The sequence below is a fragment of the Bidens hawaiensis genome, unplaced genomic scaffold, assembly GCF_021521415.1.
Source record: "Bidens hawaiensis isolate Kalapana, Puna unplaced genomic scaffold, B.hawaiensis_p1.1 tig00046384_1, whole genome shotgun sequence".
Taxonomy (NCBI): Eukaryota; Viridiplantae; Streptophyta; class Magnoliopsida; order Asterales; family Asteraceae; genus Bidens; species Bidens hawaiensis.
Window position 1 is genome coordinate 1957 of NW_027498290.1, and position 18613 is coordinate 20569.

The 18613-nt window shown below is 33.9% G+C and overlaps 4 protein-coding genes across 4 annotated transcripts; 2 read left to right on the top strand and 2 right to left on the bottom strand.

Annotated features, from left to right (window-relative positions):
- The first annotated feature begins 579 nt into the window (after positions 1-579).
- LOC143596436 (uncharacterized) lies at positions 580-1674 on the top strand. The gene is made up of 2 exons (XM_077075218.1): positions 580-787; positions 896-1674. Exons 1-2 carry the CDS (start codon positions 580-582, stop codon positions 1672-1674), a joined length of 987 nt encoding a protein of 328 aa, XP_076931333.1.
- Positions 1675-1743: 69 nt separating this feature from the next.
- LOC143596439 (uncharacterized) lies at positions 1744-2757 on the top strand. The gene has a single exon (XM_077075221.1). The coding sequence runs from the start codon at positions 1744-1746 to the stop codon at positions 2755-2757; it is 1014 nt and encodes a 337-aa protein (XP_076931336.1).
- Positions 2758-3265: 508 nt separating this feature from the next.
- On the bottom strand, positions 3266-6817 carry LOC143596440 (endoglucanase 11-like). Its single transcript, XM_077075222.1, has 5 exons — positions 6620-6817; positions 6310-6522; positions 4821-5021; positions 4486-4758; positions 3266-3874 (listed from the first exon to the last, which is right to left on the bottom strand). The coding sequence occupies exons 1-5, from the start codon at positions 6815-6817 to the stop codon at positions 3266-3268; spliced, it is 1494 nt and encodes a 497-aa protein (XP_076931337.1).
- A 277-nt stretch (positions 6818-7094) lies between these two features.
- Positions 7095-10740, bottom strand: LOC143596437 (small ubiquitin-related modifier 1). Its single transcript, XM_077075219.1, has 3 exons — positions 10656-10740; positions 9608-9757; positions 7095-7397 (listed from the first exon to the last, which is right to left on the bottom strand). The coding sequence occupies exons 1-3, from the start codon at positions 10725-10727 to the stop codon at positions 7326-7328; spliced, it is 294 nt and encodes a 97-aa protein (XP_076931334.1). The 5' UTR covers positions 10728-10740; the 3' UTR covers positions 7095-7325.
- Between the last annotated feature and the right edge of the window lie 7873 nt (positions 10741-18613).

Consider the following 18613-nt stretch of genomic DNA (forward strand, 5'->3'; position numbering starts at 1 on the left):
CCCCCACAAAAACATTCCCTAAGTTCTAACTTCTAACCCAACAAATAGCCTAGCCTAATAAAATGGAAATAAGCCCAGCACTCCATATGTTAATGAAAGTGAAATCCCTAAAATATTATAATCTTAATAAAACAAAGATGACGGCAATGCAGACTGTTCGAGTTTCAAAGTAAGCGACCATCCAAGTTCCAATCAAATCAAGTTCGTATGATTCTTTATTTATCTGCGACTATTTACATATGAGTTGATGTTCATAATATGATATCAATCAGGTTTGTATGATTCATATCATAAATCATATTGGACTATTTGTGTTCACTGTTGCATTTTTTTTCCATTTCTTGTACGATTATGGTTATAATTTAAATGTAATACTAAAACATAAGACCAATCTCTTCTTGAATATAGAACTTAAAGGTTCCATTTGCTGTTAGAATTTAGAGCTTAAAGGTTCCTTTTTTTTCATTTACTGTTAGAATTTAGAAATTAAAGGTTTGTATTCTTTTTTTTTTTTGTCACTTGCTTGAATATTGTGAGAATTGATCTTTTACAGCTTGAATTTATTGTCTTACAAGTGCTATGAAAAGTTTTTATAAACCAGTCTCTGGACCTAGTTTAGTTGATCTAGATAATCTTCCTTGGGATCCCGCCGATAGGAAAAGAATTTTGGATCACCACCCAGATCAAAGAGATGAGATATGGAGAAAGTATTGGATTAATGGACCTTGCCAACCACGTGGTCATAAGTTTCCAAAAAGAAAGATGGGAAGTAAAGAGCAGCATTTCGGTCTCACTTGATTTGATAAGTATGGTAATTGGTTAGAGTATAGTGTAAAAGTAGACAAAGTATTTTGTTTGTGTTGTTACTTATTTGCTAATCATGTTGGAAACCAAGGTGGGCGTAATGTATTTTCAAAAGAAGGATTTAATTCTTGGAATAAATCGGAAAGACTAAGTTCACATGAGGGTGGTGTTGGTAGTGCTCACAATAAAGCACTTAAAAGATGTGAAGATCTACTAAATCAAAAGCAGTCTATCGTCACCATTTTTCATAAGCAAGATGATATTATGAAGAGAGCAAATCGACTTCGGCTAAATGCTACCATAGATGATTGCAGATTATGTTTGAAAAATGTGTTATCCTTCCGTGGTCATGATGAAAGTAAAACGTCTCTTTGCAAAGGAAACTTCTTGGAAATATGGGAATTAATTTATAAGCATAATGAGGAACTTCGTAAATTACCAAAAGCTGCAGGTAATAATCAGTATTTATCTCCAAGTATTCAGAAAGATGTTGCTAATTGTTTTGAGGAAGAAATTCTAAATTCTATTTTCAAAGACATTGGTGATGATATGTTTGATTTGCTAGTTGATGAGTCTAGTGATGTGTCAAAAAAGGAACAAATGGCAATTGTTTTGCGATATGTTGATAAGCGTGGACTTGTTAAAGAGAGTTTTGTTGGTCTTGTTCATGTAATGGAGACATCTTCTTCGGCCCTCAAGTCTGCTATTGACACTTATTTTGCTAAATATGGATTAAGTTTTAAAATTTTAAGAGGTCAAGGATACGATGGAGCAAACAATACACGTGGCCAGTTCAATGGTTTAAAAGCAAAGATCTTAGAAGAAAATGAATCGGCATATTATGTACATTGTTTTGCTCACCAGCTTTAGTTAGTAGTTGTGACAGTTGCAAAAAAACATTTAGGTGTTGTGAACTTCTTAGATAATATAAGCATTTTGATGAATGTGGTTTGCGGTTCTTGTAAACGAACATATATTCTTCGTGAAAATGAAAAAGAGAGAGTAGAAAAAGAAATTGGTAGTGGCATACTTGAAACAGGAAGTGGATTAAACCAAGAGCTTTCTTTTATACGACTCAGTGACACAAGATGGAATTCTCATTACAAAACACTTTTACGTTTGGTTGATATGTTTCCCTCTATCATGAGAGTCGTTGAACATGTTAAAGAGGAGTGCACTAACCCTTCTACCCAAAATCAAGCAATCAACGTGTTAGGCTTTTTGAGCTCGTTTGAATTTACTTTCTATTTGCATTTGATGTTACACATTCTAGGGCTCTCGGATATATTATCACGAGCTCTTCAAAGAAAAGATCAAGACATTATGGAAGCTGTTTCATTGGTTGAATCAACTAAAAGAAAGCTTCAAGACTTTAGAGAAAGTGGTTTCAATCCACTATTAAAGAAAATTCATTCATTTTGTGGAAAAAACAATATTCAAATATTGAACATGGAAGAAGAATATATTAATGAAAGAGGTCACAGATCTAAAAGGCAAAGGTATGATTTCACCAATCAACATTACTATAACTTTGATTGTTTTAACACCGTTGTTGATATGCTAATTCAAGAGTTTGGTGATCGTTTTAATGAGATTAACACGGAATTACTTCAAAACATGACGGCTTTCATCCCATATGACTCATTTTCTAAGTTTGATGAGTCGAAGTTAATGAGACTATGTGAGTTTAATCCGTATGATTTTGATAGTCGGGAGAAAATCGCTCTTTCACATCAACTTGGCTTGTACATTGATAGCGTGCGAAAAGATGAAAGATATGCTAACTTGAATGGTATTGCCGATCTTGCTAGAGTTATGGTGGAAACAAGAAAACATATTTCATTTCCTTTGGTGTATCGATTATTAAAGCTTACATTAGTTTTACCTGTTGCAACCGCAACGGTTGAAAGATGCTTTTCGGTGGTGAAGAACGTAAAGAAAAAATTTGCGTAATCGAATTGGGCCGGAGTTTTTGAATGCTTGTGTAATTTGTAGTATCGAAAAAGAAGCATTTGAAAGTGTTACGAATGAAGCTGTAATTTACCGTTTCCAAAATATGAAATCTCGTAGAGGACAATTGTAATATGTGTTTTCTTTTGTTATATTTAATGAAGTCTGTTTTTACATTTTTGTGTCATGTATTTTTACTGGTTTTATTTTACCCCTACTGAGTTAAATGTCTGGATCTATCACTGCATAGATTGTTAATTAGTTACTTTTGTTAGGATTTGTGGTCTGTGAATTAAAATGATTCATCACCGTTGTGTATTCTGCCATGGGCATATATAGCATATAGGTGTCAAATGTAATTTAAAAGCAAGCATGTACGAACATATTAATAATTATGATCAAAGGAGCTAATATTATGAACTAGAACAAATATGTACAGACCAAATGAAATGAAAGAAAATAATATAAACCAAAACGTACATATTATATGTGAAAAAAATCAGTTTCCAAATTATTGTCTTCTTACCGAACCTCCTGATCCAACTAGTTTCCCCAATGTTCCAAGCAACGGTGCTGCATTGTATGTGCAAGCTTCCGTTTGCATGTAATTGGCTCGTACATCTCTAAACCGATCATGATCATCGGGCCCACCAACCACAGCTCCAGTCAGGACATTCGGGTTAGCTTTCCGTCTGCCAAACCAGCCACGGTACCCCTGCATGCACCCGATGAAAGCTTTGTTCGATTTGTATGATATTATGGATGCCCCTCTATGGTGCACCCTCTTAGGGTACTTGGTCCCATATCCAACCAAGTAACTCATGTTCATTGGATTCAAACCTAAGATGTAATCAACTTGGGATTTTGCAAAGTTGAACACATCATCGGCCCCGATGATGACTTTATTGTGACAGATGATATTTTGGTTTGTGGATTTGAGATGATCAGAGTAGACAGTAAGTAGGAATGCAGCATTGGTAACATATTGCAAGTTGTTCCATTTTCGAGTGAAAAGCAAGCCGCCTGGGGTGTGTTTTGTTGTGTTAAGGCATGAACATATGTAATGTTCGGCTTTTTCACGGTATTTATATAGTGTCTTCTTGTGTTCGTCTCTATGTAACTGAAATATCAAAGTACAGTTTGATGAGCAGCACGTGGTGACTTGTTAAAACGATAGTCAAAGCAAAATGATGTGCGTCCATGTACAAAACAAATATAGAGAAAGAAATTAGGGGGAAAAAAGGAAAAATTTATTGATCAAGTCAAATCAATGGATAAAAGACAGGTGGCAATTTCCTAATTAAATATAGATTAGTTATAGCGTGAAGCTAAAAAGAGGAATAGACACAATTGTTGACTTTTTATCTAGTTACGCTATGTTTTTCGGTGTAAATTACTTTTATATATTTTATTATTTAAAAAATATATTATAAAATCAGGCTCTTAAATCTTTTCAAATTTTTTTTTTAATATACTAAATTGAGAATTGTAATCTCCTACAATTTATGACAGCAGTGCTATGTTTTGGAAAAAAAACGATGCATTGAAAAGTAGGTGTATTTTTAGCGACCAGAATACACATAATTAGACAGATAAAAATACCTTTCATCTTAAAATACACATGTCGCCTCATGATTGTTTATCACACATACTAATTATAAATTTTAGTATCTTGATTAACCAACCACGCAGTGAAATTGTTTGAGGTTTTATAGTTTGGTCCATTTTTACTAGAGGTTGGGAAATTACCATTGAAGCCATAATTTGTACACCAGCATATTTGACATCCCAACTAAATTCTTGCATAGCCCAAGTGATCCCACCAAAAGAATGTGCATTTTGAATAACATAATCCATGTACTCCATTTTCCTAGTAGCCTTGTACAACCACAAACCAGCCCACAACAACTCATCCTTGTACCCACTCACAGATGGATAAAATCCTTTGACATTTATTAAATCATCATCGTACTTGCCTCTAAATTTGTCACCAAACTCAAACACCTGCCACAAAACAAAACATAATTAAATTACATTCAACAAACTGGTCTAGTTAACTAACATACCTGTTTTGCATGATGTAAAAGTAGGTGAGAGTAATGTGGGTTTGTTGTCCTAAACACAATTGATGCTGCCGCCATGGCGGCCGCAGTTTCTCCAGCAACATCTGACCCCGGGTGTTTCTCGTCAATCTTGTAGGCCCGTCGGGATGTTGTCATGTCCTCTGGCCGCTGCCAGCAGTAGTGATCTGTCCCCCCGTCTCCCACCTGCCACCAGTGCGCAATACACGCCAGTCTTTTCAGTTTTAGACTGTCAAAATAGGTTAAGTTGTATTGACCCGAAAACAGTTTTTTTTTTTCCATTTTATTTGGACCAGTTGAACAAAGGGAAACATGGCAAAAAAAGGCCCGATCTGGGCTAACTGTTGACGGAAAGGTCCCGACAAGCTAGATCATGTGGCCATGGCCCGCCTTGGGCAGTGCGAGCCTGACGGTCGGCCGAGGCATGCAATTTGGTGGGGGGGAGCAAACTTTTTTTTATATATGCTATTAAAAAAAATTTATACAATAGATTAAATATTTTGTGCTCAAAACTATTTTTTTTATCTATAATCTATTTAAGCTATTAGGCTCAAACTAAATTTAAAAACTTAAGAAAACAACATTAACCGATATTTTAAAAAATTTATCTTATAGTTTTTAAAAATTTATCTTATAGTAATGTTATGACTCCAAGATCAGCAAATATAGTTTTTAAAAGATTGGGTTTTGCGATTCAAAAAGGAGTAGCGGCACAGCTTGTTGCCCGCTTGCCTTCTGTTTCGATGTAATCCAATAAACAATACATTGAAATTAATTTCAGAATTTAAATGTCAACATAAGAAAAAAAAATGTGAAAGGAGTAAAGAAATTATATGCTTCGTTATTTATATGGGCCTGTGGGCTTTTTAATTTCAACTCTGCTGAGTCATTTAAATTCTTAAAGGCAGCCCTCCATGTGACAACAGCCATAGGTAGCTTGGACCAGCTGTAAAACCCGAATTCCTTGATTTAGTATTTTTCCCCCAATTTATTTAAACTTGTATACTTTCCTTTTTAGCTTAAAATAAATCATCAACTATCATACTTTACGCATCCGTTTATGGTTTTAATTTCAAGCTTTAATTCTCAAATTACAAAATTTGGCAAATCTACCAAATTTAAAAAATCCATATAAAATGGGCACCTCTTGTTTTAGACATTCAGTTTTTATATCAGTTTCTTTTAATAATTATTCTCTGCGATTATTATTGCTTCTATTCTGCGTCAAAATAATACATTCAACATGATTATTATAATGATTTATGATAAATATATTACAATAATAATCATTTCTATTTTCTAAGTGGGAGGTATGAGATTTGCGCATGAGCATTAAAATAGACTTTGGGCGAGCCCAAACCATTTGACTATATTTTGTTAGTTGCCCGTTAGAGATAAAGCATTGCTTAAATTGACGCATTCAGAATATTATTTCTTATGATTGTTAATTGTGATAACAGGAATGATCAATTACCTGAACCCAAAGGACATGAGGATGTGTATGAGCTTTAATGAAGTAATCGGTCCCCCATTTGATGGCTTCAAGCGCATGTTGAAGCTCCCCGGCTGCAGCTATTTCTTCATGATATTCAAGAACACTCCATGACAACATAGTAACCGTAAACGCCATAGGAAGACCAAACTTAATATTGTCCCCAGCATCATGGTATCCTCCCACCAAATCTACCTATATGTACAACATAAAACAATATACAAGTGTCTTAAGTTTAAATAACTTTCTTATAATCATCAAAATAGATATGAATTTTGAACTTCATACAAACCCCTTGTTCTAAACCGTCAGTGAGGCCAGAATGGTCACGCCAGGTGGCACGTTGGTTAAATGGCAAGTGACCAGACCGTTGCAATTCAAAGTACAGAATTGTCTTGGATAAAGCATCTTTATAGTCTAGAGATTTAGTAAGAGGAAAGAGTGATAGCAATAGAACAGAAGCACACACAAGAAACCTCTGATCTGCCATTGGAGATGGTGTTTTGAACCTTATGGATTTAATAAGAGATGGTGGTGGTGTGGCAGGTGACCAGTTTTAAGTCAATACATATATGGTCAACCTTGACTAGAAAATTTGGTGCAACAAAAGATGTTTGTTAAACCGTTAATGAGAGGTTATATTTGTCAATACATATATATATACACACACAACACATGTATTATCAACCATTTTTTTAGATATTTATTATTGGTATACATGTCAAAACCCCAATACTTCGTAGAGAAATTAAACCACCAGCAAGCACACACGTAACATAATCTTTCAAATAAAACCACAACCGACGCAAGAAACAATTATGCAGGTTCACAGGTTTCAAACCTATGAACATATACCATATTTAACACAAAACATAAAGGTACCGAATCGTACATAGAGTTTAGACCTCAAACACAAATCATAAACCGCAACAACATAATACTCAAACTAAGATCACAACCAGCATCAGCAAAGTTCAACTGACGTGTGTACAGCACATTCAGAAGTTGCCAGCTGTACCTCCTGTTTGATGAAGCATTGCGTCTATCTCATCACCTTCTTCCATTTCCAGCTGCAGCAGAACACAATTACATAAATATTTGTGTATAACTGTGCTTTAATCATGAGTAACAAAAATATTTATTACACTAATAAGTAATAACATAAATCTATTAACAAAACAATTTCAAAGAGCTTTTGCATTCAAAAGAAATTGAATAACTTCTAACTCCATTCCTAAGTTACCGAATACGCTCCTTGAGGTGCGAATTGCGTATTGGAACGCAGTGTGCCGAAACGCAATACAATAGCGTACCGAACGCTAATGAAATCGCGTACCAATTCCGATGGTACGTCGATCCAATTCGGAAATTTAATCAATCAATACGATAATGAAATCGTGTTTCTGATCGTTTTTTTAGCGTTCCGATCGATTAAGGTTGCCTGATTTTTAGCGTTCCGTCAAAATTGGGCACGCTTTTGATCAACTACGTTTTTGGCTGGAAATGGGTACAGCCACTTCGATTCCACCAGCGTACCTATTTCCAAGGTGATTTCAGAGTTCAGACTTCAGAGTCTTCAGACCATTATATCATCTATTTCTATTGATCCAAAACACCACATTATATCATCAATTCACCAATACCCCAAAATTAAATCCTCAATTTACCTTTCTCCTCTTCACTTTCAGTTTTTTGTATTCAATTTCTGAAATTTGTTTTGGATAATCTGTTATGGTTCTTATGGAACTATGCATAATATTGTAATCTGTTGCGGTATCTCTTTTGGATAATATGTTATGGAATTTTAGCTTTGGATATGACATTTGATTATCTGCTATAGAATTAATGTTTTGGTAACATGTAATTACGTATTTTGGTAATTTTTGTTTTAAATTGGGTACACCGAACCGGATTCTATGGTACACCGTACGGGTTCGTACCGGCTCGTACCAAAATGAACCTACCCCCTCCGTACCGAATACGTCACCTTTGAGCGAATTGCGTACCCGTATTTCGTTCCCGTACCGGAGCGTACCGCGATTTAGGTAACTATGAGTCCATTCTGCCCAGTTGGTGCGTTCCTTTGTTGGCTAAAACATTTTAAATTTGCCCGTTTGACAAGCCTGAAAACAGACCGAACAAGCACGAACAAGCACGTATCGAGCATGTTCATGTTCATTCGTACTTTAACTGAACAAACGATCGGAGCATGAACAGTTAAACGAATGAAGTTTTCTTGCTCGTGTTCATTTAGAAACTGAGTGTGCTCATGTTTGTTTATATATGCTTCTAAATATAAACGAACAGTTCACGAATGCAAACGAATATAAAGGAAACATAAACGAACCCAATTCAAAGTAAACATGAACATTTGGTCAACATGTTTAATAAAACTAGACTAAATTGTAAGGGCCTTAAATTTTAAAAAAAATATAAACAAACAAAAAACAACCGTGCACTAAAGAATGTAAATGAATAACTTTAAACAAATTTAAATAAACAAGCGTTCACAAATAAATAAAAAAACAAACCATGTGTTCATGTTTGTTTGTTTAAATAACTGAACAAAAATTGTTGCTCGTGTTTGTTCATGTATGAAACAAACAAACATCCTGCTGAAAGGCTCACAATCAGTTCACTGAACGTTCAGTTTGCTTACAAGACAATGTTTGAGATTTGAGATAAAACCAAACTCAAATCAAGTCTTTCACAAGTAAACGGGTCTAAACTTTCATTTCCTAATCAGCACAACTAGATAAAACATTTTGGAACGAACCGGTACGGTGTACCATAGAGTTTGGCTCGATGTTCCCAATTCAAAACAGAATTTACCAGAATTCAAATTACCATAATATGAAATAAAATTTACCAAAATATAAATTGATTTTATTGATGTAAATTGATCAAGATGTATATATATTTTATAATATAAATTGCTCTAGAATACAAATTGATTTTATTGCTTTAAATTGATCGAAATGTATGATCTAATATATACATTGATTTTATTGCCGTAAATTGATTGACTGTATTTAGAAAACAGAAGAAGAGTTGGAAGATCGGCTGTAAATTCATCGTTTATTGAATGCCTAAATATGTTTACAACGGGATCGACAAGTTGCCTTATTTGCCGCTTAACTGATTGGATCGATTAAAAACGATCGCTAAAATGCGATCCAACACGAAATGCATGGCCTTGTCAACGAATTTGTATAGATTCCTCTGTTTGTGTGTGTTTGTGTGTGTGTGTGTGCGTGACAGAGAGAGAGAAAGAGATAACCTCATCGGGAGTCTGTTCTCCACGAAGACGACGCCCATCAAACAGAAAAGCAATGGAATTAAGCTCGACAGACTGTCGGTCACAATAAGCATTCATAAGCTTCTTCAGCTGTGTGCTCCTTTTGATCCTAAAGAACACTTCATTACCATCCTGAAAACAGAACAATCAATTACACATAAATTTCCACTTCAAGCACTAGATGATATCAAAAATGCATCATGTATGTCAAAATCACATAAGCATTCATGCGAAAAACTTAGAAAGTGCACAGGTGTATACATACAATCTATCTAAAAAGTATTTTCAATAAAAAGTTAGTTAAAGGCAGTCAGCGGGGGTCAGGTACAATGGGTTGAAGCCACCTAATGCCAGACCCATACGCCAAGCCCAATGAGACACGCATCACTGTTCAAAGACAGAAGACCGCACTTGTATGAGAAGGATAATGTTAGGAGAAATAAAAAGTTTAGCCATTAGTGTCACGGAGTGTGTGAAAAGAGATCCAAAAGAGAGACTAAACTTACTCGAGGGCAAATGACCTGACTGCGTCCCATGTAGAAGGTTCTATGGTACAAATAAAAGAAGTTTGATATAGATAAAACGATAGTAATTAAGTCCCTATACACGAAACTTACGATCATTCATTCCCTCTAAAACAAACCTCTTACATAAGTACCATGAAACTTTTCACAAGGGAAGCTATCAAGTCACTTGGCCTCATGTAACTCATTCACCCTCCCTAAAATCTATCTTCAGGCGCGAATAACAATAACCAGTAAACTCTTTAATTATCATCACCATCATCACATCATCATCATCATCATCATCATCCTTTCCAGTACTCTTATCTAAACAAAAGAAAACAAACCAAACAGTATCCATAGCCATAATCTAATATGATATACATAGTAAGACATCTAATACAAATATTAATTTTGATGATTAAAAGTAAAACCCTAGCCTAACCTAACCTAAGATAGAAAACAAAAACCCAGGAAATCGGAAGAAATAATATGAATCTGAAGGTATGAAATGAATGAATAATAACCTGGCCTTTGACTTTCAAGTTGATGTGAGCTCCATCGCCGGTGCCGGGCTTCTTGTCTTCTTCTCCTGACATGCTTTCCGGCCGATCGATTCAACTTTGCCCTATACTCACTTCCCCTTTTCTCTATTTCTGGTTGTTGAAACCCAGGGTTATGTTATTGTTAAGTGTGTTGATCGGACGGCTGAGATTTATCGGATATATATAGATGCTCTCTCTCTTCTCACCTACGACGAGAGTAATTACACAAAATAATAATAATAATAATAATAATAATAATAATAGAAATAAGTTATTTCACTTCAAACCTTGCTTGCTTTCTCGTATTAGGCCATAGTGTATACCCTAACACCCACTAGTGTTAACATGACATGACACTTTAAACATGCAACTAACCACTCTTCATTAGTGTGTTAAGCTTGTTAAAATGGTCCATGGATTATTCTTTTAATGGGTTAAAAGAAAAAATATATGTATTAATTACCAATTAATTTGTTATTTTAATAGGAGTGAGATGGAGTTAAATGAATTAAACAATTTTTTGGATGAGATAGAATGAAAGAGATAAAAATGAGTGATGTGAAACTTATGTAGAGTTAAAAGGGGTTAGAGCAAACCCTATGGCCTTAGGTTGGGCTTGTTTAGTTTTGAAACTGAGCCCAACCTAGTATGGCTCGGCTCGTTTATGACTTTTTAATTGTGCTTGTCTCATTATTCATATTTGTCATGTATGCTTATCTTTTTCACGTCTAGGCTGGTTGTGATTAATTGTTTTACTTTTAAAAGCTGTAACTATATGAAAAATAAAAATCAAAATATTTAACTTTAGAATTTAAATTCTAATATCTAAAATCAATAATTAACTTCTATAAAACTCTTAAACTAGTTAACAAGTCATTTATTTTTCTCTCAAACAGACGGCTATAATTAAAAGTTAGGGTTTCAATGATGGATCAACAAGGTTTGTTATGATGGAAACAAGTTGATCATTACTCAAGGAAGGTAGATCAAGAAAGGAGTGAATTTAGTGTGACGCACCGGGATCGGAACGAGTTTTTTCAAAGAATTAATCAAAACATTAAAAATCTTTAAAAGGTTTATGTTTTAGTGTATGTGTTGAATTTTCTCTCAAATGATTATAGAAAGGATATACAAAGACAGTGTGAAGACTTTGGGACGATCTATTATGTGTTTATTACTGGATTTAAAATTTAAATACAATATATCTTTATTATTTTCCTCTATCTAGTTGCTACGTGTTTGAGGAATACAAGGACTTCAACGTATTATATTTAGATTGGATTATTTGTTTCTGATTGATTAATAATAAAATCAAATCTTCCTTGATACTTTTTATGGCATCATAGCCAGGCTTCTCAAAATCAAAGAAACCTTAAAGCTCTAAATCAGAACAACATGCCTGGAGACCATGGTTTACCTGGCGGCAACAATAAGAATGAGCACAATATCATCAATCCAAGTTCACCATTCTATATCCATGCTTCCGAATATCAAGACATGCATGATATCAAGAGTGACCAACATAAATACAAGGGAGAAATTAAAGACGCAATACGTAGTAATGATGACGATCGGTGTACTCATTGTGGTAAGACGAGTCATGGTCGGGATGCTTGCTTTGAACGAATCGTGTATCCCGATTGGTGGTTGGGTAAAATGAAAAGAGAAAAGGGGAAGTCAAAGGTAGGGTGTGTTGAGAACAATCAAAACACGACGGATGGGGTTTGAGCAAGGAACAATCAAATTTTTAAGGAAAACACATAAAGATGATACCATACTAAAGCTAGTATGGCAATAGCAGGTAAGTCGATACAAAACGATGGGTGGATTATGAACTCCGGGTCAACACAAGCAGCCCTGGCTTGGGCATAGGGCAAATTGGACAACCGACTAGGGCACAAAAATTTTTGTATGTATATTTTTAATTTTTTTTGATGAAATAAGTATAAATCTTAATCTCCTTATTATTATACTAGTTAGGTGCCCGCACGATGTAGCGGGGAATAATACTCTAGCTCAACTCGAACTTCATACCGAGTCTGACTCACGTTTGTTTAATTATTTTAAATATTTATATAACTTGAATACTTTTAATCACATTTCTATAAAACACATAAGAAGGAAAAACAATTAAAGTTAAGTAATATTTGGATAAATTTGAGGGGTCAAAGTTGTAAGTATTACTTAAATTTTGAATTGAAACAAGTTAAAAAAATAAAGGGTTGGATACATAATTATATGAAAACATGAGATTGTAAACATTTGTCCTTTAAGAAACTTGTACATTCATGCAGTAATGACTTGTACATTTTAAACCGTCGATCTGTTTTGAAAAAAATTAATATTGAAACGTCGACAAATATAAGCTCGTTAACCGTATTTTTGTAAAACATACATGAAAAAAACCAAAAACAATAAAGCTAGAGTAAAAAATGGGTAATCATGAGGGATTAAATTTGTAACTAATTCTTAAATTTACAAAATCTAAGTAAAGTTGAGGTACTATACTTGTAATTGTTTTTATAGAAATCAAATGAACGTGGGTGATATGTGTGAAAAAGACAAACTTATCCCTACTTTAACATGTACCTTATGCATCATAACTTGTAAAACTTTTAATTCTAGCGTCTTAATTTGCCCATCACTTACATATTATATATAGTATAGATACTAGGCTCAATATTTTTTTACCCATAACCCATTTAAGGTATTAAGCCCAAACTAAATATAAAATAAATAATAATAATAATAATAATAATAATCGATAAACATACACAAGCATGGTCGATTGAATTCCATAAGCATTAAGAAGCCAGAGGTCGATTCAAAAATCCTAATTGTGACCTCTAGAAGACAAGAAGCTGTCGAGTATTGAATATGAAAGTATTAACCAAATACTAATTATGACCTCCAAAATCCTAATAATTAAGGGGTTTTTTTTTTGTTTGTTTGTTTGTATTTTGACTTTGTGTATCGATTGAAGATTTGAATTATCTATCATTAAATGATTGTCAGATTGTGATATATTAATACTTACTATATTTAGTTATCTTTTACTTCCATTTACTGATTTTTGGTATCTCTAAATGAGTACCAAACATTAAAATCAATCTTATTAGGTTTGGTGTCTTGGTTTGTGTTTGTTTCATCGTTAAATTACTTAGTATTAATATAATTCTACAGTTCAAAACTTTTTAATTGTGCTTGTTTTATCATTCATATTTGTTGTGTATGCCTCTCTTTTTCACGTCTAGGTCGGTGGTGATAAATAGTTTTACTTTAAAAGATTGATAATTATATGAACAATTAAAAAATATATATATATAACTTTAAAATATAAATTCTCATATCTAAAATCAAAATATTAACATTTATAAAACGTTTAAATGGGTTAACAAGTCATCTCATTTTTTCTCCTTTTAAGACGGTTGTAATTAAAATTAGGGTTTTAATGATGAGTCGACAGGGTCTGTTAGGATGGAAACAAGTTGATCCACACACAAGAAAGAGGGTAAATCAACTAAAGAGTGAATGTAGTGTACGCACGCGGATCAGAACAAGCTTTTTTAGGAGAATTGATCAAAACATTAAAAATCTTCAATTCTATTTCAGTGTATGTGTCGAATTTTCTCTCAAAGGATTATGGAAAATGATATACAAAGACGATGTGAAGATTTTAGGACAATCTTCGATTTTTTTATTATTGGATCTCAAAATTTAAATTCAATATATCTTTACTATTTTAATTTATCTTGCTGCTATGTGTGGAGTCGGGGGGTCTCTCTGAAAGTAGTCTCTCAATCCTTAGGGATAGAAGTAAGGTTTGCCTATATCACACCCTCCCTAGACCCTACTGATAGCTTTGCTATGGGTGCTTGAAGTAGTTATAAATTTGTTAACTAAATAAACGCTAATCTAGACAATAAGTAATAATTCTAGACTCTTAACTTAACTAAAACTACTAACCGGCAAGTGAACCGATCGACTCTAGTACAGCTAAGTAAGTCCGGATATCGAACCCACAAGACTCTTTAAATTACGTTAACTAGCTAAATTAGACTCAACTACAGACACGACTATTTATTTCTTATTATTTATTAAAAAGGGGGGTTTACTAAAAACTAAAATTAAACTAATTAATAAAACTAAGATGACTCGACTTAGACCTTAGACTTAATGCAGATGATGATGGAAAACCACCTAAGCTAGAATCCCCCAAAGTTTTAGTTATCACTTAATCAGATTATGCTTGTTATGGAACTGGGAACATAAAATATTCACTTAAAAGAAAACCCGAACATGATCCCTGACCCTTCTTAAGAAGACATCTATGGATTTCTATTAAGTTTTTAAAAAACACCAGCTTTAATATTAAACTTCCTTACGGTTATCTAATTAATTATAAACGAGTACCTTTACAGCGCGAAAATCAAAGGTAACTTAATAAATTCATTCGAGTACCTTTACAGCGCGAAAATCAAAGGTAACTTAATAAATTCATTCGACATTAATAGACAAAGCTGAAAAGTCAAACCTAGACGGACTCCTTACGAAGAACTAAATCTAGCAATCTTAATCAACCAAGACCTATCAAATAACCTATCACCTTACAACTTTTTAGGTTAGCATCACACTTTTATTTATTTGATTAAGAATATTGTTTCTATGATCTTATTATAAAACAATCACAAACTAGTCAAGAACACATAGTAAATGACCTAACAGAATCCTATTATATGACAGGTAATCACCAAAGACTCTGTGAAACAATAAAGTTCATCAAATAAAACCAAGCACTCATATGCATCAAATAAATAATATTAAACTCTTTACTGATTCATAAACCCATAACGAAAAGCAAATCCCAAATAAAATAAAACGTCAATCAAAGGTTCATCATAACCTAGGCGGTCCAAGGGTTTAGCCAACAACCATATTCAAAAACAAAAGAAAATAAATAGGTTCAAACAATAAATTCATAACGAAAAGAATATATTCAAACCAAATAATAAGGATGCTTAGATGAGTGAGAGTTGAACCTGGACACTATCTGGTTGGCCAATGGCTGTTTCTCCAATATCCAAAAACCCTATCTCGTTCCGTAAGTTGACCTCCTGGTCCTTTTTTCGGCCTTCTGTTTTCTTTTTATATAATTTGCCACCGACTTCCCTTGAAGTTAGTGGGCCTTCTCTTATGTTTATTTTCTTTAACAACGGCACAACTTCAAATCTTCAATAACATCCTAAAGTGCATTTGACTCGTATTTATTCCATGCTACTATTTCTATTACTGTGATTTTAACCATATGATGAATATTAGGAGGCTACGGAATTAAAATAGGCTCAAAAGAATAATATTAATATTAGATGCATTGTCAGATGCAATATTAAACTTAGGCAACGTAACTTTCTCTTGTAAGTATATATATTACATTTATATTTATAATTCATCTTTAAAGTTAATAATCAACAACATATAAAAGTAATTTTAAAGGGAGTTGATCATTAAATTTAATAAAACTTGTCTAAAGTTTTTAGATGTCGATCTCAAGTTGTGTAAAAAGTACTTCATTTTAGCACGTTCTCTCTCAAACTCCTAAAATTTAAATACTAACCACTTGAGAGTAATATTTAATGAAAACCAACTCAACCCCAATTAAAAGTGTAGGAATTATTTATATAATATATGTATAAATTAGCACGCATTAGTCATTGAATGTTAAATATGCTAAATTGGGATTTGTACGAGCATGGGATGAAGTCTCGGGAAGATCGGGGAGGAAATGGAAGCTAACCAAATTGGAAAATTGAGCCTAAGGGAGCTATACAAGCGTTGGATCAGAAACAAGATGAAAACATGGAATTTTAGGTCCCGGTTGTAACATCTCGGACTTTTTGTATTTGTATTTGTTTATGTTTAAACCGATTTGAGAACGTAATTCCGGATCTTTATTATTAATAAAATCATGTATTTATAAGTATTCATGGAGGTATTTTCATTTCATACCCTTTGTGTTGTTTAAACTTGCCATTTCTTGCTAAAAACTCTAAAATACCAAAAATTAGCATCTTTTAAAGCACAAGGACTAAAACTGCCAAAACACAAAACCACCCCACCCCTTGACCACGCCGCGCCCCACAGCCAAGGAGGGTGAGGAGGTCGCGTGGCGCGGCCACACACCTGCACCAGATTTCTTTGTTATTTTTTTATCCTAGTTTGTATTTTAATGCAAAACCGGTTATTTTTGGACCGAATCGCATGTTTTAAGCCCCAAAAAAACTATCCTAGACTTTATGCTTGTCCACATTCATTAACCCCTTCAACAAGAACGAACTTCGATGACTTTTCAGTTGATTTAGTCATTAAACGAGCTTTTTAACTAAAATTAACTTGTGCTTACCTATCCTATATAAACAAGTCATTAATCATCTGCCAAACTCTTCCCTAAATCTTAATAAAAGCTCTCCCAGCCGTCACCCTATTTAAACACTCGATTACACCTCCGCTCTTACTATTATACTCGAAGTTACAAGGGTTTGTGTTTACTTTGCTATATTACCGACCTTTGACTCCGTTTTCTCATCGATTCAAGCACTTTCCGGGTAGATTGTTTACTGTAAGTTGTTCATTATTAATCATTAGTCAATAGCCCCCAATCAATTTCTGAGGTTGAGGGGGATTGACCAACTTTAACTCCAACCTGTTTAAGGGTATATTGGTCAACAACTTTGACCAATCGTTTTCTATCACTTCTGGTCGGAACCAAATTTCAGTCCAGAAGACTTTTATTTTTGTATCAAGATTTTATAGCTACTGACCAAAACCCAACTTTCGACTCGCTGTTCGGATTCTGGTTAGTACCAGCTCGCTTAATCGTTAAATTTCTCATAACCGGAGTTCTAGACATCCGTTTGGATCGATTCCAGCGGATATGTTCTCGATTTTAACTGTAGTTATTTGTCTCAAAGTTTCAAGTCTGTTCAGTTTATCTCAGACGACGCGTTAAAGAACGATTCGCTTATTTTATTATCTTTTACTCTTGTTTCTTGCACACTCGCCTAAGCAATAAGGTGAGATATTATTCCCCTCTTATTTTACTGATTTTCAATAACTTTTGGGGATATATGCGTATTAGTTAGTATTTCTATATTATATATATACACAAACTCACAAACATAAATATTGTGTGTATTTCAATTAAATGCTAATTGCTACTTGTTTAAGTGTTTATTTTATTGCATTCGGAGAGGTCCATCATAATCACAATAACGTATGATCATACGCCGTCTTAGTAGCCAAAGCCCGATTCGCATGGCGATGGTCAACCGACAATCACATTTGTATATGCTAGTCATAGTATCCAATGTCCGATTCGCAAGGCAATAGTCAACTAACACATTATTTGCTCACGGTTTGATTGAATTATTACTCGCATTATTTTGTTTGCTTATTTCTCATATATATTATTATATCACGAAAAACTGGTAATTATCTCACTCGACCTCGTGTTGACAAAATCTACTTTTATTTTCTACGCATATGCAGATTATCAGTTGATTTGAAGCTATGATGAAGAACGCATAGAAAGACCTTAGGCAATAAAATCAAGAATATTTGCATTATTATTTTGTTATGGATTATTTATTTGTTTTGGATTATATTTGTCGTTTTTGGAAACTTGTGCACTTGAATTGAAATTTGAAATAAATGAATGAATAGATATTGCCATATTTTATATATTATGATAGTACCTTGTGAGATGTGAACCAATGGTTCGCACCCCGACATTTCTGCCTTAGGTTGGGGTGTGACACCGGCGTAGCTTACTCTAGGACCTGACATAAAGGGCGTAAACAATTTTAAAACGGCTTGTTTTGGCTTTGGAAAACAAGGCCCGACGTAGCTTACGGCTATTTGGGAGTAGCTTACCGCAGGTGCTG